This window comes from Zingiber officinale, chromosome 4B (genome assembly GCF_018446385.1).
Source record: "Zingiber officinale cultivar Zhangliang chromosome 4B, Zo_v1.1, whole genome shotgun sequence".
Taxonomy (NCBI): domain Eukaryota; kingdom Viridiplantae; phylum Streptophyta; class Magnoliopsida; order Zingiberales; family Zingiberaceae; genus Zingiber; species Zingiber officinale.
Window position 1 is genome coordinate 4,593,167 of NC_055993.1, and position 22,288 is coordinate 4,615,454.

Below are 22,288 nucleotides of genomic sequence, written 5' to 3' on the forward strand. Positions count from 1 at the left end.
CCTGTTTGTCATTCCAACAAGCCCTCTCTTTTCTTGATGTTTTCCTTCTCTTGCAAGAAAACTTTCCTTCTCTCTGAAGTAACCTCTCCCCTCTTCTACTTCCAAGGACATGAAGCAATCACTTCTCTCCTTTGCTCAAGTGTTCTCCTAGTGATAGTTTTGTAAGTTTTTAGCATAAGAGCAGTATGTAAGATTTCTATAAATTATTCTGTCTATAAAATTATCCTATATGTTATCTACCTATGTAAGATTTCTGTAAATTATTCTATCTATAAAATTATCATGTATATTAGCTATTATCTACCACTAGTTCTATGTAAAAAGCAGTCTGTAAGATTTTTGTATCTTGCACTAGTTCTATCTATGTAAGATTACTTGTCTGTATACAAGTACGTACTACTTCTTAAGATGAGTCTGTCTAGTTATTAGCCTTTTTTCTTATTTACCTTTAAGGTCTTCTTCAGTTATTTTCTAAGTAACATGATGGTGAACGGTAACTGTAAAAGATAAGTAAGCTAAGCTAAGATCTGTGCTAGCTTAGAAAGGGTGAAAATGAAATAGTCATATTCTTACATAGCCGGGGCATTGACCTTCTTGTAGATCTTTTACAAGTGAGGCTCACTAGAAGACATTAGAAAGAAGTAAGGAAGCAACAAGCCCTAGACCTGTACATAAAAAAAAGTATAAACATTACTGACTATATACTGTTGTTATTACCTACTCTATTTACTGCTTTTGCTACTTTATTTTGCTACTACTGTTACTATTTACTATTACTTTTTAACTGATCTTCACAGATTTTTACTGCTGAGTGTATATATATATCTTAAAGATTAGCGGATTGGGGGGTCTAACTCGCCTCGAAGTTGTCGGGTTTTGAGTCGGTTTGGGGTGGGGCGAGTTGAAAAAGTAGGCGGGGTGGATCCGGGTTCGGATTCATTTTTTCTGACGAGACAGGTGTTGGGATTGGCCAAACTTGGTCCGAAACCGCCCTGTTGTCATCCCTACCTCTTCCCTTAAGTTTCACCATATCCAAAAGTTTAGATATTATCTAAATTATTTTGAATGAAAATACATTTAATATATTTGTTCAAATTTTTTTTCATATCACTTTCTCTCTTCCTGTTCTCTCTCATTATACTTTCTCTTTCCTCATTCTCTCCATCATATTTTCTCTTTTCTCAATCTCTCTAATCACACTTTCTCTATCTTTTTCTTTTTCATTACGCATTCTCTTCCATCACATACTTTCTTTCATCACACTTTCTCTCTCTCCACTCTCTCCCATAATATTTTCTCTCTCTTCATTCTCTCTCATCACACTTTCTTTCTCATCATTATCTCTCATTACGCTTTCTCTTTCATCACATATACGTTATCATTCCACTTTCGCTTTCATCATTCTCTCTCATCACACTTTCTCTCTCCTTAATCTTTCTTATCATACTCTTTTTTTTTAAAATTTTTTCTCATTACACTTTTTCTCTCTTTATTCTGTCTCCCATCGTATTTTCTCTGTCATAATATTTTTTCTCTCCTTATTCTCTTTCATTCCACTTTCTCTCTCCTTAATCTCTAATGTCATACTTACTCTCTCTCTCTTGCCCCCACGGGCTGGATCAGCTGGTAAGTTGCCTGGTTGTTTGCTCAAATGGCCAAAGGTCGAGGGTCGCCAGTTGCACACGGGAATAATATTCCTGGTCTGCTGGTCAAAAACTCCTAAGACCCCAGTCAACTTTCCAGCCCAGCACTCACCGTGATTTACTCCCTCTGAAATCCTGAGGGGCCAGGCTCAGGGGGCCGCTAGGGTGGCGGTTCCACCTTTTTGCTCAAATACTTACTCTCTCTCTTGACCCCGTGGGTCATCCGAGATGACATGGGGCAGAGGTTGCTGCAATGAGGCCGCTGGGTCGAAACTCAATGGCAACAGGGGAATAAATCCCCTATCCCTGTATCCCACCCGGTCCGTCCCATGTTAGCTCGGGTGCTGCAATTTACCTCCCTCACAATGATCGTGGGTCTGGTCGGTGGGGGCCCTGGGGGCGAGGGTTTCGCCTTTTGTTGCAATACTTACTCTCTCTGTTGCCCCCACGGGCTGGATCAGCTGGAAGAGTGCCTGACGCTTGCAATACTTACTCTCTCTCTATTTTCTTTTATTATACATTCTCTATCTTTTTCTCTCTCATATTTTTTTTCCTTATATTTAACTTTCTCTCCTATCTAATTTTTTTTTCTTATTTTCCTATCAAAATAAAAAAAATTAATTTATTATAATAAAAAATATCTAATTAATCAAATATTATTTTTAAAAAGATATCTATAATTATACAATTCTCATTTCATAATATTATTATTTTTATTCTCATTTCTTAATACATGCTCATTTTGATTCTTAAAAAACGAATCAAATGCCACCTAAATATTCCCGATGTTGATCCGCATCACGGATGCTAGATTTAATTAGTGAGATAACGACAATTACATCCTGCTGCTGCATTTCATTTTCCTGAGTGAAATGAATAAATAAATTAAAAATTAAAAATTAAAAATAAACAATTATATATTTTTTAAAAAATAGTTTAATTCACTATGAATTAAGTTCATAGAAGCCCACCGTGAAATTTACTCGACGCCAAGTGTGTTGAATTCATTACTCTGACGTGACACTCGGATCTCTGCAGCCTTTGCCTTTGCCTTTCTTGGAATCTTCGTCCCCAACAACACCTTTACCGTGTCGGCAGATCAGTAAAAAAAACCATTTCTCATTATTATTATTTTAACTACAAAATAATTTTCACTGTGCATGGTTCATGCATCGATTCTCCTCCCGTATTTTTGGTTTGCAATATTATACCTTTTATCTCTTTTCCAGATGATATTAAATATTTTACCTTTCTTGTACACTAGTTGTTAGTTAATGAATGAGAGGTGTGAGGCACCCGCATTAATCTGCTGATTATATATTAACACAGCATCTAATTAAGTATCTTTCACCTCAAGAACAATCCAAAGATCATGTCTATATATTGAACATTAACGAGGACATTTCTATGTTTGTGCTCTTAATATATATAGTTTGTTATGATCTAATTGGAATCCGATCAGTAAACTGCTTATGAATGTGTCGGTGAGAGCATCTAATCGTCAAATCAGGTCAACAATCTCTTTCTCCTTTTCTTTTCCTGCTTTTGGCTGGACTAGTTTTGTTCTCTCTGTATATAAATTCAGGAGAAGACATCAAATGCAGACACAGAGACGAGCTGTTCTTCACAGATTTTACTAAAAAAAAGTTTTAATTTTCAGCAATATCGCTGACACAACACGTGTACTGTTGATGATCAGTACAGTAGATTAAACCTCTGTTACTAATTTACCACGCTGGATTACCAAATCTAAGTATCAATCTACTACAGCTCGTCAAAACTTGTTCTTTTTAGGAAGATTCGGAGATTTAGTCGTAGCCGATGATTGTAGATATTGTTAGTGATTAAAGTTAAGTTGTTAGTTGTCCTTCTAAAGCTTTACTGCTTCGTCTACTCCTCTAAAGTAAACCACGCCGTCCCCAGCAAAACAACTTGATTCTTTCTCACCTAATGGTGGCCATCAAAAGTGATGGTGTCATATAATGTTGTTGTTGTTGCTGCAGATCCATTGAGTTCAATAATTTATTGCGCACTTCTCATTTTCTAATGCTTCGGTTGTCTCGAAGCATGCTTGCAGTTTCTATAAATCATGGGTTGTTTCTGCCTCGTTAACCCATCGTTGTCCTCAGTGGTGCCATCTTCCAGCGTCATGCTCTTTGTTTGCTTCTCCTCCTACTCCTCGTCCTTGACTTCTTAGGCCTTAGGGGAAGCTCGGCTTTCTTTTCTGCTATAGATTCAGCTGTTCAATTCAATGATTCACATGGGAAGGAGGCATCTTTAAATGAGGTGGAGTATTATTGCTCTGCATGTTTGGTTCTTGCTCCTCCTCTTCTTGGTGCTTGCGATTGAGGGGAGAAATTAAATGAGATGATGAGAGAAATACTGTCATGTTCGCTGGATTTTTGTTTTATAGCATGTGGATTAGTGTGTTTTGTCCTTTTACATGTGAAATACCGGCATTTACTTGTGTTGTGCAGGATTGTAAGACGTTTGGCATATGAACACCAAGTGATCGACGGAATTTGTCAGAGACGGCATGGATACACCTCGCATCAGTAGTCGATTTTCGGCTGGTTCTACCAGGCAGAGGCATTGTCGTAGGTAATTGATTTGAGAAAAAAATACATGCATCTGCTTTCCTTTTTGGTGCACAATTTGATGGGGAAAAGTATGATGGGGGATGAATTGTTTAGTGTTTTGAGTTTGTAAGGTTTTCTTTCTCGTTCTTCTTCTTTTTGATGTTGCAAAGAGGAAGTCCTCAATGAACTTGCACAGTGGGACAGCAATAATAGAATTAAATCTGTAGGATCTTCTGTAGAGTACTTGGAGCCAAAGGGGCAAAAACTTGGTTCAGTCATGAGCTTCAATGGAGCACTGATGTTACTTTTTTACAAAGTCTTTGTTGCATATGATTGTTGCTAGTATATCTGGTTGACTTATATGAGAAAGTTTGTGGATACTTTCAACCTTTGGCCTTCTGATGTGGTTTACAAGAGTTACTTGATCCATACTTTGATGTTGCTTCCATACATCACTAAGTTCCTGAACATCTGAATTCTACTGTTAAGTTGTTGATTGGAATTCTTGAAAGTTACTTGATCCATACTTTGATGTTGCTTCCACACATACTTTGATGTTGATTGGATCTTCTCTGTCTCTATCATCTCTTCTGGATTAACATCGCCCTTAATTCACTCTAGCTCATCTTCTGTCTGGTTTAGTCCTTAACTCATTTGAGTGATATTTATGGTTACTCGTACATTGTGACAATAACTTGTTTGTTTCTGTTATACATCATTCTAATTCCCTGGCAGTGATCATAAGAGTTTGTCGATAAAATGGTTTTACTTAGCATTCATTCTTCTGCAACAAAATCAACTATATATGTGCTGAAGTATGCAGAAATGTTTGCATTCTGTACTTTTGTTCTGTAACTTTTAGCATTTATGGTCTCTTTCTGAATTTGGAACCTCTATATTGATTCTTCCTCTAACGGCTAAATCTTCTTGCTGTAATCGGTGCCAAATTTCAGTGTATCTGGAGTGGGAGAAGATGTGTTAAATTTATCACCGCGCCTTTCATATCACAATTCTGTAAGTCCAATCAAAGCTATTCTCTTTAGTCTTTGTCCAATCAAAGCGAAATTAATGAGGACAATTGATTATCATGCAGGATGCTCGGTTTGGAACAAGACTCGATTATGGAAAATCTTTTAGCTTCCAAGATGTGGCATCAAGTAGAACATCCACTACATCTACTGGTTCTGGAGTTACTTCAGTTAGCAAGGTTGGTCGTCTTTTCTCATCGAAAAGAGGTCTGGATGATTGTATACGTTTCTGCTCCACCATTTGATTGTTGATTGACATTGATAAGCATGCCATGCAGTCCGCAGCCGAATTGGCTAGAGAAATCTCCACTCTTGAGCTGGAAGTAATACAATTGGAAAGGCACCTGCTTTCACTATATCGAACTGCATTTGACCAATATCTATTTGGTTCCCCTATTTCCACGCACTACGACCGCAAACCGAATACACAATCCAATGCTGGAAGGGTAGGTCAATATGCTGAACTTTGGAAACAATATGAAACAAATGATGCTGCCAAACTAGAAGTTCTGTTTGACAAAGACTGCCAAACTAAATCTCTCAAGAAGATTGAGGAAGTTCCCTTCAACTTTGGCCGTAAAGAGCAATCTCATGTATGCTTATCTTTTTGTTAGTTTCATGCTAATGATGCAATTCTTTATACAAGTTTCATCACAGTACAATTCATTTCAACTTTTTACGTTCTTTGAAATGTTAGTATCACTCGTCACCATCATATATATGAATTAAAAAATACGCGTTTGTTTTCATTGCTTCAACTCACATTATGCATTCCAATGTACTCTAACATGGGATACCTTGTTTATATTTGGTATCGTATGCAATTTGAGTTCTTCGTTTATAAATGTGATGCATTTCTTGTTTTTATGTATAAAAAATGCTTTATTTCTAAGTTCTCGGGCAAGTTTAAGTTCTTTGTCATCTTGTTTTGTCTTTGTGAGCATGTAGGCTATGGATATTCGGTTCTCATTTATGATAAATTATGCAGTCACATTTGGAAGATCCATAACATTGCTCTGATTCATGTTGCATTGCAGGATTCAGCGTGTTACGTCTCAGGTCACCGCAGTCTCGCAGATCATCTTGGTACATCAGTTATGGATCATGTGCCTGAGATTTCTTGTAAACTTTCTGAAGAAATCCTGAGATGCATTTCTGCTATTTATTGTAAACTTGCAAGTCCAACATTTCACAATATCGATCTAGTGGATTCACCTACACCTTCAGTATCATCTTCAAGCACACTTTCTACAAGGGATCCAGGTGATAATTGGAGTCCTAGATTCCGTTGTGAAGCTACAGAAAGGAACACCAGATACGGGTCTTACAAAGATAAAAAGAGTCCGTATAGTAGTATGATAGAAATTCCCCAAATACGCATCAACGGTGAAAGATTTAAGTATGCATCCCACAAGCTGAATATTTTCAGGTAATTAGTCAACTCCAACAACATCAAAAGCAATGTACAAAAAGAAGTAACATGACAGAACAACATTCCTACCTGCTTAATTTCACTCCATTTCTCTTAGGTCGCTGATTCGGCGTCTTGAAACTATAGACCCCAAAAAGATGACACGCGAAGAGCAGCTCGCATTTTGGATCAACATCCACAATGCACTAGTAATGCATGTATGTCTACTACCTTCACTTGGGATAGGCTAAGTATTTGTTTCATGTGGTGATTGTTTCGAAATAATTCGTTTCGTATAACAGGCTCTTCTAGCATACGGCCTTCGGGAGAATAACATAAAAGGCACTTACTCAATACTCAAGGTGTGCATCATGCTTTTTCTAATGACTGTGGTTTCTAGTGGATGAACTTCTAAATCTCTGAAAAAATAAATGCATCTCAGGCAGCTTACAATATTGGTGGGCATTCTGTAAATGCATTTATCATTCAAAGTTCTATTCTTGGATGTCAACTCCATCGACCATCTTTGGTATATCTTCATCTTTCTTCACTTTTTTTTCTTCTCAAGTTATTCAATATCAAGATAGTGTATATTTTGCCGTCTGGTTGGCACGATAGTAACATCTGTCAAATATCCTCTGTTAGTAGAAATGATGAATAAATGCATATCTTTTCAAGAGGAATTAAGACTCGTTAAACAATACCAACTTATCTAAATCAAACAATGAGGTATGAACTGATTTACTTATGAACTGATGATGAGTACAACAAGAATGCTTACTAAACTAGTGCTGGTAGTTCTAAATTCTAATTATAGAATTTTATTTAGTCCTCTTTTAACTAAACTGTTAGTTAATTTCACAAATGTCTGCAAATCAAGATTAAACACCTTCATTAGTTAAATTTTCTGACATTGTCCAAACTGTTTTTATGTCAATGGAAATCATCACTTCGAATCTACTACGAAAGTTAAATCATTAACTCGAATAGATGCTGAGAAGCTACTTTAGATGTGATAAGAGAGTATCATTGATGATCAAACTGAAGATTAATAACATCAGTGTTTTTGTTTAAGAGCCACTTGATCTATGATGACTTTAATTCTCACAAAAATTTACTATATTCGTGTCAAGTTTATCCTTACAAGTACTTCCTAATGTATCCCTGCAGTACTTATCGAAAATTTTCTCTGCAAAGCTACCATCAGCGAAAGACAAACACCCATATGCACTCGACCGAGTGGAGCCACTTATTCACTTTGCGATTTGTTCCGGGTCATCCTCAGACCCTGCTGTAAGAATCTCACTTATCTAATTTCAACATGAGCTAGATCATTCTTTTTCGCTAATCGGCTATACACCATTTTTCACAGCTTCGCGCATATAGTGCCAAGGCGATACACCAAGATCTAGAGATCGCGAGAGCTGAATTCATTCAAGCGAACGTTAGTGTCATGAAAGAGACTAAGATCATGCTGCCGAAGATCTTGCATTACTACGCGAAAGATGCATGTATGGAGCTCCTAGACCTTCTCAAGATGATCTGCAGCCATGTTTCTGATCCTAACAGGAAGGCCATCCAAGCATGCTGCAGAAGGAAGCCTGACAAGTTCGTCGAGTGGTCGTCATTCAAGTCGTCCTTCAGATACATTGTGCATACGGATTTAGCTAAATACTGAGAGTCGAAAAGGCAAGCAAGCTGTGTAGTGTTTCGATCATAGAAGAAATCCAAATAATGTATTTGTGCATGTGGTGTTCTTGTAAGTTTTTCCCTCCATAAACTGCTGCAAAGTTGTGTGAGAAAGTCGATTGTTTCAAAGTCAGTTTTTTTTACCTTCTTTTTCTTGATGGTTTAGAATAGGTTGCAATATTTGATTCATCTGCCAAATTATCAAATTTGAACCGAACTCAAAATATGTTTGATAATTTTTTTAGTCCAATTTATACCCATAATATTTTATTTAATTATTCATAAGTCGCTCGTAAGTAAGCTGAATTCGAATTAAAGTTTTATTATTTTTACATAATTTTAATTTAACTGTGTATATTCGAATTAAGGTTTATTAATTAAATTTGAGCTCGAATTTTATTTTGAATAATGCGACAGTGAATAATTCATATTTTCAAGGTTCGAATCAAATTTGAATATCATACATATATTTTCATATATTATTATGCTAGATTTATAAAAAATCCAAACAAGATGCTCTCCCTTACATTCAAGCAGTAGTGATGTAAATGTTTGAGTGCGTGTGAATGGAAAAAAAGTGGAAGAGGATAGATTTATATTGTGAATGGGAATTTCATAAAATATGTTAGTTGGTTTATATTGATTCACATACCACATTAAGGATGTAGTAACCGGGTGTCACTTAGATCGCCGTACCCACCAGTGCTTGGTGGAAATCGCGGTCAACCGTTATATCCTGAGAAATAGGCGACCCTAGTGAGCCTCGAAGCATAGCCGGAGGTGGACGAATCTATTTCAAGAAAACTACGACTCTCACAGGCCGCCTCGATCCTTTTTTCCGTTCAGACTCCTCTGCTCCTTCAGTCGCTCGGCCTGTTTGCTTCTCTCGATTGGCCACTTGCCCGATCAACCTCTCCGCTCGCCCGCTTGACAACTTTACTCGGCCGACTCAACTTGGCCGATTGGCTACTTCGCTCGGCCATCCACTCGCTTGCAAGCTCGCTCGGATACATTGCTCGGGTGTCACTTAGATCGAATCAAATTTGAATATTATACATATATTTTCATATATTATTATGCTAGATTTATAAAAAAAATCCAAACAAGATGCTCTCCCTTACATTCAAGCAGTAGTGATGTAAATGTTTGAATGCGTGTGAATGGAAAAAAAGTGGGAGAGGATAGAATTTTTATTGTGAATGGGATTTTAATTTCATATTGAGAATTTTATAGTATGTTAGTTGGTTTATATTGATTCACATACCACATTAACTATATAGCAATTGGGTGTCACTTAGATCGCCGTACCCACCAGTGCTTGATGGAAATCGCGGTCAACCGTTGTATCCTGAGAAATAGGTGACCCTAGTGAGCCTCGAAGCATAGCCGGAGGTGGGCGAATCTATTTCAAGAAAACTACGACTCTCACTGGCCGCCTCGATCCTTTTTTCCGTTTAGACTCCTCTGCTCCTTCAGTCGCTCGGCCTGTTTGCTTCTCTCGATTGGCCACTTGCCCGATCAACCTCTCCACTCGCCCGCTCGACAACTTTACTCGGCCGACTCAACTTGACCGATCGGCTACTTCGCTCGGCCATCCACTCGCTTGCAAGCTCGCTCGGATACATTGCTCGGCCGACTTACAACTCAACTGACCTAAATCTCGCTCGGGCTTCTCGGATAGACACCCTCTCGGATGTTATGATCGTCCAATCGACAATAAGATGTAGGGACACCAGAGTTAGGGACAGATGATCCGAATGCCAACATGTGGACTGGCCTTCCGACTATTTTTATGTGTGTTATGTCTGTTGGTTCCTTTTTAAAATTGGCCGATGATAATAAAAATATCATTCTAAATGATACTTTTGAACCATATGCTTGATAGTGAGGTGTCTCCATGCCAACTTATTCCTTCTCGAAGTTGGTCGATGATAAAAAATAATATCATCCCGAATGATCCCTTTAAATGAGTCTGTTTGTAATTTTTTTTAATATCCAAGAATAATGGTATAACAACATAACACATTCTCAGTATTTTAGGTATTTAAGGATTGAATTCAAATCTTAGTGAATTAACACATAAATTTTTCTTAATAGACGATTGACGTAAGAACGTTCGATTGATTGTCTGTCCATTGTAATTGTTTCTCAACTTACCCTAGTAGATGGTGGTAAACATTCATAGAGTCAGACCAATCACCCCGAGGATTAGTCGGTTTAAGCTAGAGACATGATGCTAATTATAAAAAAATAAAAAAAATTTATACCCTTTAGGCATGGTATCGTGGTTAGACCCTCTAAAGCTATCTGGAGTTCGAGATTCAATCGTGATGTACCGTAAGAAATTTTTCCCTCAATGGATAGCGGGCCCGGGAATGTTGATTGTTAAGATGAGCTTCCATATGTGCTTCCTTGATTTATCCATATGGATCCTCTCGGATGGGTCTAGTGGTTAACGCATGTGGTGTTGCCACCATGAGGTCTGGGGTTCGAATCTCAACAAAGCCGAGTAAATGCTTCCCTTATGTGCTAGTCACTATTCCAAAGGTTAGTAGCCGTCCGTGATTTACCTCCTCCGTGTTGACCCTGGGACGGATTGATGGGGGCGCTAGAGGCAAATGTATTCACCTTTTTGCCACCTTGATTTATCCATATGGTTGATGAAAATTTTTTATAGAATTGAATTGATCATATCATAATTAAGTAGAGAAAGTTTGAATACATGTATCAAAAATAAAAATAAAAAATAAAGGAATAAAAATTTTTATGTCACGATTGGATTCCCAAATATAATGCATTAAGGATATTTTCGTCTATTGGGATGATTACAACGAGACGTTTGTACTTTGAGATTTATCTAGTTAACGGTAAGAAATTTTTATAGTATCAAATTGATCACCGATTAATCAGTTTAGAGCATGTTATTAAAAAAAAGAAGTAAATTTATATTAGGGAGTTTCTATAAATATTTATTTAGGAAAGAATCCAATTAAATAAAGCTAGAAAGTTAAGGAAATGACGGTTCCGCTTATTAGATGAAGATTTTACTCCTTTAAAATAAAATCAAAATTAAGAAAGAAGTTTTTGATGTTGATCCTCCGACGTTCAAATTAAAAATAAAAAAATAATAGAAGAAGATAAAGTGAAAATACTAGGGATAGAGATTCAGTTTACTTTTCTTCATATCTAACATATTCTTTTATATCATTCTCAATGACTTTAAATCTTTCCATGTTTAATGATATTAATTACCGATCGAAGATATTTTTGTCTTAGCTTCTTCTCATTTAATGCTAGATGGAATGTTCTCCTTTATTTTTTCTTTCTCTTATTAATTATCTATCTTTTACTTTTTTATTATTTTATCGGTTCATTATGTGTACAATACCAATATCATACCTCGAGCCGGACGGGTAGCCCACTTGGCTCAAGGTCTTGGCCTGCTCAGCTTGCTCTCCTGTCGACCAGGTTAACCAAACACTGGTTTACTCAGATGACCGACCAGACAATGATCCTCCAATCGGTCGATGAACCATTTTCCTCTCGGGTGCGGTCGAACATTACTTAAATCCTGTCATTGATCGTCTTGACTTTGATTTATACAGTCGTAATTGACTTGTGTCAAGTAAACTCCTTCCTATCGTCGCATCAATTACAATTTTTTTATAAATTTTTTTTTGGATGAATATTCCTATCTAATCCGCCCTCCATCATCTTAATTGGAGATGTTTTTTTTTTTTCACCCGCCAGGATGGCGGGGCTGGCCGTTCCACGATTTTTTATGGGTCGGCATGCCCCGTTACTGGCCAATCCGACTGTATATCGGTCGTAACTTATGATTAAGTCAAATTGCAATCCAATTCATTATAAAAAAATAAACTAACAAAAACTGTAACCTGTTAACTGCCAATCCAAACCCGTGTTTCTTCATTTTCTTCACGCCGTTTCCTGCTTTGACAGTTTTGACTCTTCCTTTACGTCTTCCCCACGCTCTCCACGCTGTTTCCAAATCTCATCCAAAGTCAACGCCCTTCTCTCCCTAATCCGCATTGTTAACGTGGAAAAATAACGACCGACAACAACCCTCTCAACTGATAATAACAAAGAAGATTTTCAATTTTTTTCAAAAGAAAGAAAAGATAAAATTTTTATATTAATATTTTTTGTTTTTATTATTAAAATGCTCTCTCCCTAAAAAGAAAGTCTAACAGTAATTTAGAAGAAGCATTTTGAAAAAAAAAAAAAAACTATTAAGTTACTTTCCCTAATGGATATTATAATATTTTAAACTATGAGGTATAAAATTAAAAAATACTTTAAAAACAAAACAGGGAAGTCGATGAAATCTTCCCCAATGGTCAATGGATGCAGTCGGCGTCTGGATGACGTCATCGTCTACATCCATTCCCCCGCCGCAATCCACCCGCTTCCTGCTCATCCTCATCTTCCTCCTCGACGCGGAACAGCGAGGAGATTCCAGTGGTCTCGCCCACCGATTGCACAGCTGCTCCTCCTATATATATATAAATTCCTGCACATCTCCATGCATCGACCCTTGTTACTGTGCCATCATATTTGATTGCTCGGTTCTCGAGTGAGTAAGTTTTCGATCGCATCATGCCAAAAGATCTCCCAATTCTCGGCCGCTTATGGTCCAAGCTCTCCCCCAAGTCCAAGAAGCAGGGTGACGTGGGCTTAGCAGCGGCGGACGACGAGCCGCCTCGCGTTAGTAGCAGTAGTACCATGACGGCGACGGCCGACATGGAGCGGGTGTTCCGCTACTTCGACGAGGACGGCGACGGCAAGATCTCTCCCTCCGAGCTGCGGAGCTGCATGCGGGCGGCGGGCGAGGAGCTGTCGGCGGAGGAGGCGGCGGCGGCGGTGGAGTCGAGCGACTCCGACGGCGACGGCATGCTGGGGGTGGAGGAATTCGTGCGGATGGTGGAGGCGGAGGGGGAGGCGGAGCGGGGGAGGAATCTCAGGGAAGCCTTCGAGATGTACGCGGTACAGGGGAAGCAGCACGAGGAGGAGGAGGAGCGGCGTATCACGGCGAGGAGCCTGCGGAGGATGCTGAGGAGGCTGGGGGAGTTGAGGACGGTGGCGGAGTGCGGGGCGATGATCCGGGCGTTCGACCTCAACGGCGACGGCGAACTCAGCTTCGACGAGTTCAAGATCATGATGCATTGAGTGCGAGTCTGTCTGACCGGACGTCAAGCATTCGCTTATTGTTAACCGTTAAAATGTAATTTAATAGCATTAAAAATATAATTTATCGGCATTTTTTGGAAATCTCAGTGAAATATCGCAACAAAAGCCAAAAGTGTCCGGAACATCGGAGTTCGGGAGAAAGGATCTGAACTCAAAAAAATGTTCCACCAACCAAGAACATACGAAAAAAAGAGCAAGAGATCTAGGACCTCTGATCGCTTGAACGCATAGATTATCTCAAATCAAAGCCATACTTCATCGTTTCATACATGGAACTATCCATTTAAGTTTTATCATACTTTATGACAGCCATAAAGGATGGTTACATTGAAGTTTTAAAAGAAATCTAAAATAACCGCATGGGCTTAAGCTTACATTTCCCCTCGCTGAACTCGACACATTACTTTTATCTTCTGCTTTTCTTGTGATGCTTAGATCTCTTCTCTTTCATTTTCCTTTTTCCTGATTTCTCTTCTTTTGATTTGCTACTCTTGGAATGTGATTTCCATGATCCACTGGTATCATGCTTCCTAGAGTCTGTATCAGAATCACGATCGAGTGAGCTATGACGCCTAAGGAAACCTGGTTTCTCGGGGCCAAGGATACGGCTTTCCCAATTTTCTTTCATCCGCACATCATCTGTGTTGTTATTTTGTCTGGAATATGCTTGGGGTGGATATGGACCAGCTTCATCCATTCTGGAACCTACATCGCCTCTTCCCCGCTTTGCCCTGACAAACATCCAGTTGTTTGATAATCAAGGATATGAGCAATGAAATCTCTTCTTAATGAATTACATATGCAGCTTCTACAATTGAGGTATATAAGATAAATGCAAATAGCGAGTTAATTGCAAACCTCAAGCGGAGAAACTCTTCGACTTCATCATCTCTAAGACCATCTCTATCTGAACAATCGTCTGGATCTGGCTTACTTGGTGCATATGAGAGCGTTTTGCTGTTCTCATTGTGCTTTGAGCTAGATGAGATACGGTGTGAACTTGAGTGGTGCTTCTCGCTGCTGCTTCCTTTGTGTGTGTATTGCTTTGATCTTCCGTTGAGCTTAGCTTCCAATGCCAACTCCTTTTCCCGAGCTCGCCACATTTCAGAAACCTCAACAGCTCGATTTGCTGGACAGAGATGGTGTCCACAAAATTAATAGACATAAAAATGATAGATATACAATGATCCATCATACTAGTATTAGAGTCAAGGGTTGGTTAAGATGTAGACGGGCAGATTGGCATAGAAGAAAATAGCAAATAAACAACAGGCCTATGTGGTTCACCATTTAGTCATAAAATTGAATGGACAAACGTATAGTTTGGTGGAATAATATCAATTGAGATGTTAGGTATAGTATACCTATTTTAACAGAATGCTGCAAAATATGATATAAATACCACTTGCACTAGCTGGCCATTAACTCCTTTTTCAAGATAAGCTACGGGAACACCATAGACAATCAAAGTCACGTCTCCATGCTTAACATCCTAGTGTTTTCGATGTTTTCACCAGAAAACTGCATACTAGCCCAAAAGGCAATGTGTTCCGCCCTTAAGTGTATGACATGAAAGCTCACAATCACACATGGATATGGACACCCACACCTACGGTACAGTGAGACACATCTGCAATGCAGTACAGTACCATGCTGGAGCATTATTGATCAACACGAGATCAAAATCAAAGGAAGGTTGGCATGGGAAAAATTTACCCATATCACAAAATGCAACCTTCTGTTTTGGCCCATAATGTGTGAGACGAACTCAAATGACATCTAGAAAGAGTCCGCACCCTACAAAGGAACAAATCATCTTTTATTTCTCGCTCTTCCTCTTCCTCCTCCTCTTTCTCTTTTTCTGTCTTGTTATCTGATTGGCTCAATTTGTCATTGCTCCTCAAATCTCCCTTCGCTCATAATTGAGCCAATGCATGATGCCACCAAGGCATTCACCATCTCCTCCAACTCTCACCATTTGATGTCATGTGATCATTGTCTCTCACTAGATCTCATGCGGACACAATGGAAAAAAAAAACAAAGAGCACAGTTGATCAATCATATTCTCCATCCCAATTAACTAAATCAAAACCAATCTGTGAATAACTGAAACAGCTTAATTTAGAAATGCCTCAACCCCAGGTAGAAGCTGAGACTGAACCTAAATTGAGCATGAAATTGATCCAAACCAATAAAACTCGTTGCATCCATGAAGGGCATCTTAACCCTATTGCATCCACATAACCTATGCCTGAGTCCAAGTATCTCTAAATTTAATGTGTTTTTGCTTAGTTATAGCTAGATATAAAAATGACCATATAATATAAATATATAAGCATGTGACTATATATAGCAAACCTTAGGGCGTGTTTGGTTCGGGGTTATCGCTGATAACCTTAGTTGGTTATCAACGATAACCTTGTTTGGTTTAAGTAATTGATGATACCTGGTAATGCAACATTCCCTCCACATCAGCAATTAGGGAATAGAAGCAGGAATCAGAAAACCTTAGAAATCTTAGGTTTTCTACGATTCCAGAGTTATTAATATTTTTTTCCAAAAATACCCTTTCAAGAGCAGGAGATAAGCCTATGCCTTCTCTTCCCTCCGAGCTTGAAGAAGGCGTCGGTGCAGTCCATGGCGTCACAGATGAATACCCTTCGAAGAGCAGGTTCGAAGAGCAGGATATAAGCCTATGCCTTCTCTTCCCTCCGAGCTTGAAGAAGGCGTCGGTGCAGTCCATGGCGTCACGGACGCGCTGCTCCGCGACGCCGTGGTTGGTCACCTGGAAGAAGTCGTGGCGCTCGCAGGTGAGCTAGACAAGCTCTGTCGCCCGCCGCGTGGACGCCTCGTCGCCGTGGAGGAAGCCATGTAGGTCCACCACCGGGGCGTCGAGCTCCTCGATGGCGACCTGCCGGTCGCTCCGAGGCCAATACAAAAGCCTTGGGAATCTTGGTCTGCTTCCGGAGGCTAGAGGAGTCGAAGTACACGCCACCATCGGCGATGGCGACGTTCTCATTGTTGATGCCTCCCACCGGAGGACACAGGAAAATCGTGCTCGATCTCGAATCCATGGAGACAAATCAATGTTATTATATAAAATCAATTTTATTTATTTATTATATATATTATCAACTTATTCATTAATATAATAATAATAATAATTATTATTATTAATTTAATTTAATTTATTCTACAAAATTAATCATATAATTAAACAAGGGGTAATATAGTAAATGCTAAGTTAGATTATACCATTACCTAGTTGAACCAAACAAGATTAAGGTTATGTTTTATTCACTCATAACCTTGGTTATGTGATTACTTGGTAATCACATAACCAAGGTTATATACAATAACTTGAACCAAACGCACCCTTAGAGTATTTCTACATGATATTAACTCAATTGACTATAAAATGGATACTTTCTCATTTTTCAAGCAATTAGGTTAACTAGGAGATAAAACAAATGAAGCTAGTTGAAAATGAGTCAATAGAGTCCTAGCCACTGGTGTCAATATGGGATTGAAAATGATTTTAAACCTCTTCTCAGAGCTTACCCTTTTCACTAGAACTTTACCAAATTCAATGATGAGAAAGTCATTAAAGAAATAATCATTTTTATGAAAATAATTTTACAAAAATTCTGCAATGCCTTAACCAATGCTAGGTGTGAGACCTGTCCATACTATTCTACTACTAAAAAAGAATCAGAAAGACTAATCAATGAATTAATTTAAAGACTAACTTTTAATTGCTTAAATGAATATATCAGCAATTGGCCTTCCCTTTACTAGCTGGATCAGCTATGTGATGTCAGATCCATAGTCCATTACTGCCATTTGGGGTGATTCATTGACTATGAAAACCCAGCTACCTATTTCACCACTTAACTTATATGAACGGATTTGGAAACTATATTAATGCTGATTGCAGCATTTAGTAGCTCATTTAGGGTTTATATTATTAAGACTGAATGATAATGTTTTAGTCAAACAAATTTCACTTTTCAATAGCAGTGAACCATTGAACAGGTATCTTGTCCTACAAAAGTCTGTCTATCCTAGTTCTGGATCTCCAAGTTGTTATGATTTTCACCACAATAAAATTAAACTGGTATTATGTTCAGATGATCTGAAGATTTGCAAGGTTACATGTGAATGAGTTGAATTTGAGCTGTGGTTGAGATTTTATCTCGAGTAAGAAAATAATAAATTGATAATATGATAGATATACTTGACCTTTGAAAATTTTGAAGATCCTATCTAATCTTGTCTTCTTTCTCTGTGCAAATCTTAGAATCAGATACCATGAATCTACAAGACTACAACCACTTCAATTTTTTATGTAGGTAGTAGAAGGCCATCGTGAATCAAACAACGATTCTCCATAGATAAGCACATGCAGAAAAACACGAGTCACACAACTCTATAATTTCCAAAGTTAAGCAGATTCCGTTGACATGAAGAAACCATTCTAAATTTTAGTTGTTTTGTAGTCACGGGCAAGTTTTGCAATGAACATGACAATATATCATAGAGGTTATATGAGGTAAGTACAGCATGGACAATTAAATTAGATTGATTCAGATGAGCAACAAACCTTGTTGTACTCCATGAACAGTAGCAGTTAGAAAACGTGAATTTGGCCGACCTCTAACATTGGGCTTACGGAGGTAAACCTGGACACCTTCTTTTTCTGCTTCCACACGCATTCTCCTAGCTTCCTCCATTAATAAGGAAGCAAGACGGTTCTCTGTCTCCAGATCCATGTTATGCACCCAGGCTGCAGTACATAGCTATATGAGATGTATGCAACATAAAGTAGGGACTGAAGAAATTTCTTTAAAAAAAAATGAAGCACAAGATCTAAACAGGAACTTTATAGCTAATCAATTGTATTAGGGCACAAACCAAAACCAAACCAAACTTAAAATGATCAACTACTTTCCAACCCAAAACCAAATTGATAAATTGAAAAAGGTGAATTTTTCAATTTGGTTTGGTTTGGTTTATTGGCTTCAGGTTACATGCCCACCTCTAACTGGCTGAGTTCGATAGACAAAATGAGTCTAAACACCACTCTTGTGCTTCACCTTTTCTGTTACTCCTTTTAATTTTTACTCTATTTTTTTTTATTTTCTAAAAAAGTATTGAATTTTCCCTCAAAAAAGTTGACAAGCATTTTCTAGTTAAATTTAGATGTGCATACAATATAACTAATTCAAATAATAATTTGACTTGACTGTTAAAGATCCAAAATCATAATTTTATTAAACAAAATGTAAATTGAGTATAATATCAGAGTAAAATTATAATTAAGGAAATTACAAATTATTTTTACAGAGACTATATTCCATTACATTTTCCTGATATATTGATACTAAGCACCTTCAGGTAAATTCTAACAGATTATCTGAACTAAGTCACTTCAGTCAACTTTTAGTTACTTTGTACTGTTTCTTAACTAGTTATATTAGCTGATAAATTGTAACATCTAATAAAAATTTAATTAAAGAACTGTAACTACTAATGAGAAAAATATTTATAACACAAGATATTATTAGTTTACTAAATAAAAAATTATATATTCAAAGAATATAAATTATTTTGTTTTGTGCCATTTGCTCCTTAGCTTTTGTTTTTTTTTTTCTGGTTCCAATTCTACTGATATGATAGGTAAAGTTTTCGGCTAGCCAATTTTGATACCAATCACAAACTACAAGTCTGATAATCATTAGAAAATGAGTACTAAAGCACATCTAAGCATCTATTGTTGATATCATGGAGAAATATCCAAACATTACCAAAGAAATATACTTATATGATATCAGATTTAAACTAAGGTATGTATCCAAGCCACTCAAAGGAAAGTGCAAAAGTTAGATGATCCTTTCAAAGTACATGCTTATCACTTCTTGAATAATGTAGACTACCATACAACAATTTGCAGGTGAGTGTGTATTTCCCAAGACAATATTGAGCCTTGATTAGGCAATATGCATGTGAGGCACTGATGGCTAGTACTTGATTATATCTGTGAAGGAAAGACAGTACTTGATTATAACTAAAGTTGGATTCACCAATACCATTTGAACAGGAAGCTATACTCATGGATATCCATCAAGAGTTGGTGCTCAAGTTAGCATGTTTAAGTAATAAGTACCACTTCATACATAAATTTCTTTTATCAGTTTGTTAATTTTCACTTTTATCTAGACAGGTCAGTAAAATATAAAAATTTAATTAACTGTAGGCTATTTATTATGCAGTTTAATAATTATAAGACTATCATAAAAAGTTATCAAATTGTGCTATAATTTCTAACAGTAGCTCATGACTCTCATGATTTCCAGTTAGGCATCAACAAAATTTAACCATTAGGACCCAAGTGGCTCACAATATTCTAAAACAATGTGCCCGCCATTAGGTATTGACAGCCAAATCATTACATGTCCTATAATATCCTTCAAGTCACGTAACCCCGGTTAAGCATTAGCAAGCCTGACTAAGTAATTATTGTGCATCCCATTTACAATGTTCATAGGGCTTTCCATAATCATCAGACTAAAAGCACCTCAGATAAGTTCATAATGCATATAACACTCATCATATCCTTGCTCATCTACCTCGCCATGTATAATAACTATACTACAAGTCTTTCATGTTAGGATAAGTGTTTCACAAATGACATGTTAGAGCAAGTAAGATATAATAAGAACAATTTCTAAACAAGCAACATCAAATAAGGATGGCAACTTTAAGCATGCATAATCAAATAAGAATAGCAATTCCAAGCCAGCATCATTGATGCAACTAACATATTAGACACAGGTATGAATATAATCGATAAACATGATATGCAAGATAAGCCATAAACACACGCAGTGAAACTAAAAAAAAAAAGGGTAAAAAGAACATCCATTGAGATAGAATTTCAAAGCAAAACCTCTAGAAAACCCTAAACATCAGGTCAAGCCAAAAGAAGATAACAGCACTGATTGCAAGATTACCAATATTCCCTATCCTATTCACCGTCAAGGAAGGAAGGATATCCTGTTTCGACTCCCTCGCGGTGCCGCTGAAGGAGAAAGATCAACGGAGGCACCAGATCCCAGAATAAAATGCGCACGGGCGAGGTCTCACAAGGCTCGGATACTAGTAGGGGGAGTGAAGACTTGGTTTCCGGTAGATTTCACCGGGGATCCTTTTCCAAATCCATAGGCTGCGGCGAGCTTTCCAAAAACAGAGGGAGGATCACGCGCAATTCCCAAAAACGGAGAGAAGGAAGACAAACTTTCCTAAAAAGGACGGCGGTGTCGTTCTTTCCAACGGCTCCGGCGAAGAAATCACGAGGACGTCGTCGGGTGAGGGTGAGGGCAAGGGAGAAAGAGAAAGGGGCAAAAAATAAATACCTAGTTTGTTCTTATTATTATTATTATTAATATTATTATTTTTTCCTTGTATAAATTGGTCGGGTTCGGTTTGGTTCACTTGAGCTTACTTAATTGGACCCGACCGATTCAAAATTTCTAAATCACAGTGCACTGAGATTAGCACGCCTTACTAAAAGAATCAATTAATTGAACCGATTGGTTCACCTGAATCTACCTACTCTGACCCAATTGACCCAATACAAGCCCGAATGGAGCTCAATTTTGAATACACAATTGAGATCTCAACTAATCCAATTATTTTGGATTTAAATTCTAATGAATACATTTCTAGTGTCGTTGGATATTAATATGAGGCGGTGCATCAAATTCTAATGAATATCTCTAGACCTAAACATCCTTTCATATTTAAATCTATTCTTTACTATCAAATTATAATTTATTCAACGGCTATTTTATCATCATCTATCGACCATAGATGATAAATATCAACTTCTTCAAGTAACATCTTGTTTATTAGTAGAGGTATAAATGAATCAAACCGCTTGTCAATTATTTGAAGCTCGATTTGATAAAAGTTCGTTTGAACTCGTTTAATGAGACTCGTTAAGATAAACAAATCAAGTTCAAACTTCACAATACTCGGCTCGTTAGCTCGTGAACACGTTCGTTAAGCTCATGAATCAACTTTTAAATAAAAAAAAATAATAGTTTTGATATTAAATTTATAGATTTTATACTCTACTTATGAAAAATATAGACAAATATATTAAATTTATCTATTATAATAAAATTATAAATTTTAATAAAAATATTATAATTTCCTATAAATATATAATTTTAATTTTTAATGAATTTTTAAATTTATAATTTATATTTATTAAGCTCATTTAGATTTGATAAAAGTTCAAATAAGTTCGTGAGATATAAATATATTCGTTAAATAAAGCTCGAGCTCGGTTCGATTATAAACGAATCAAACTCAAATATTCAAGAGTTCGACTCGGCTTGATTACACCTAAGAGCGGATCCAAGGGACGACATTGACAGTCGTCGCCCCCCTTACCGACTGTGAAACCCTTAATATTATGAGATTCCACCAGTAAAGATAAAGAATACTATCTTTTGTTCTATATAATAATCGTTCTTCATACTTGAATGGTTGGATTCGTGTCATCGATTACACCCTTATTTATTAATTATACGACCCCTCAAGATAGTAGGGTTAAAATACGAGAGGTTATCCTGTTAAATTCATCAATATTTTTTTTTTCTTCCGGCGCCACTTAATTTGCTAATTCGGAAATTAACCTCAAAATTAGTTCTTAAATCAAC

General features: G+C 37.3%; 3 protein-coding genes across 5 annotated transcripts; 2 read left to right on the forward strand and 1 right to left on the reverse strand.

Moving 5' to 3' along the window:
• Positions 1 to 3,543: 3,543 nt before the first annotated feature.
• Positions 3,544 to 8,479, forward strand: LOC121974505. 3 transcript variants are annotated; one of them, XM_042525602.1, is made up of 11 exons: positions 3,544 to 4,032; positions 4,121 to 4,244; positions 5,176 to 5,236; positions 5,316 to 5,429; positions 5,529 to 5,843; positions 6,288 to 6,679; positions 6,780 to 6,879; positions 6,964 to 7,023; positions 7,104 to 7,190; positions 7,859 to 7,954; positions 8,034 to 8,479. In XM_042525602.1, the coding sequence occupies exons 2-11, from the start codon at positions 4,180 to 4,182 to the stop codon at positions 8,337 to 8,339; spliced, it is 1,596 nt and encodes a 531-aa protein (XP_042381536.1). In that variant the 5' UTR covers positions 3,544 to 4,032; positions 4,121 to 4,179; the 3' UTR covers positions 8,340 to 8,479. The 3 variants fall into 3 exon arrangements, with proteins under 3 accessions (XP_042381536.1, XP_042381535.1, XP_042381534.1); XM_042525601.1 differs by having other exon boundaries at positions 3,559 to 3,929; positions 7,832 to 7,954; XM_042525600.1 differs by having other exon boundaries at positions 3,560 to 4,032; positions 7,832 to 7,954.
• Positions 8,480 to 12,790: 4,311 nt separating this feature from the next.
• Positions 12,791 to 13,644, forward strand: LOC121974508 (putative calcium-binding protein CML19). Its single transcript, XM_042525606.1, has one exon. It carries the CDS (start codon positions 12,968 to 12,970, stop codon positions 13,535 to 13,537), a length of 570 nt encoding a protein of 189 aa, XP_042381540.1. The 5' UTR covers positions 12,791 to 12,967; the 3' UTR covers positions 13,538 to 13,644.
• A 117-nt stretch (positions 13,645 to 13,761) lies between these two features.
• LOC121974507 (NKAP family protein UM04995-like) lies at positions 13,762 to 20,968 on the reverse strand. Its single transcript, XM_042525605.1, has 4 exons — positions 20,573 to 20,968; positions 18,163 to 18,345; positions 14,417 to 14,687; positions 13,762 to 14,289 (listed from the first exon to the last, which is right to left on the reverse strand). The coding sequence occupies exons 2-4, from the start codon at positions 18,329 to 18,331 to the stop codon at positions 13,965 to 13,967; spliced, it is 765 nt and encodes a 254-aa protein (XP_042381539.1). The 5' UTR covers positions 18,332 to 18,345; positions 20,573 to 20,968; the 3' UTR covers positions 13,762 to 13,964.
• Positions 20,969 to 22,288: the final 1,320 nt, after the last annotated feature.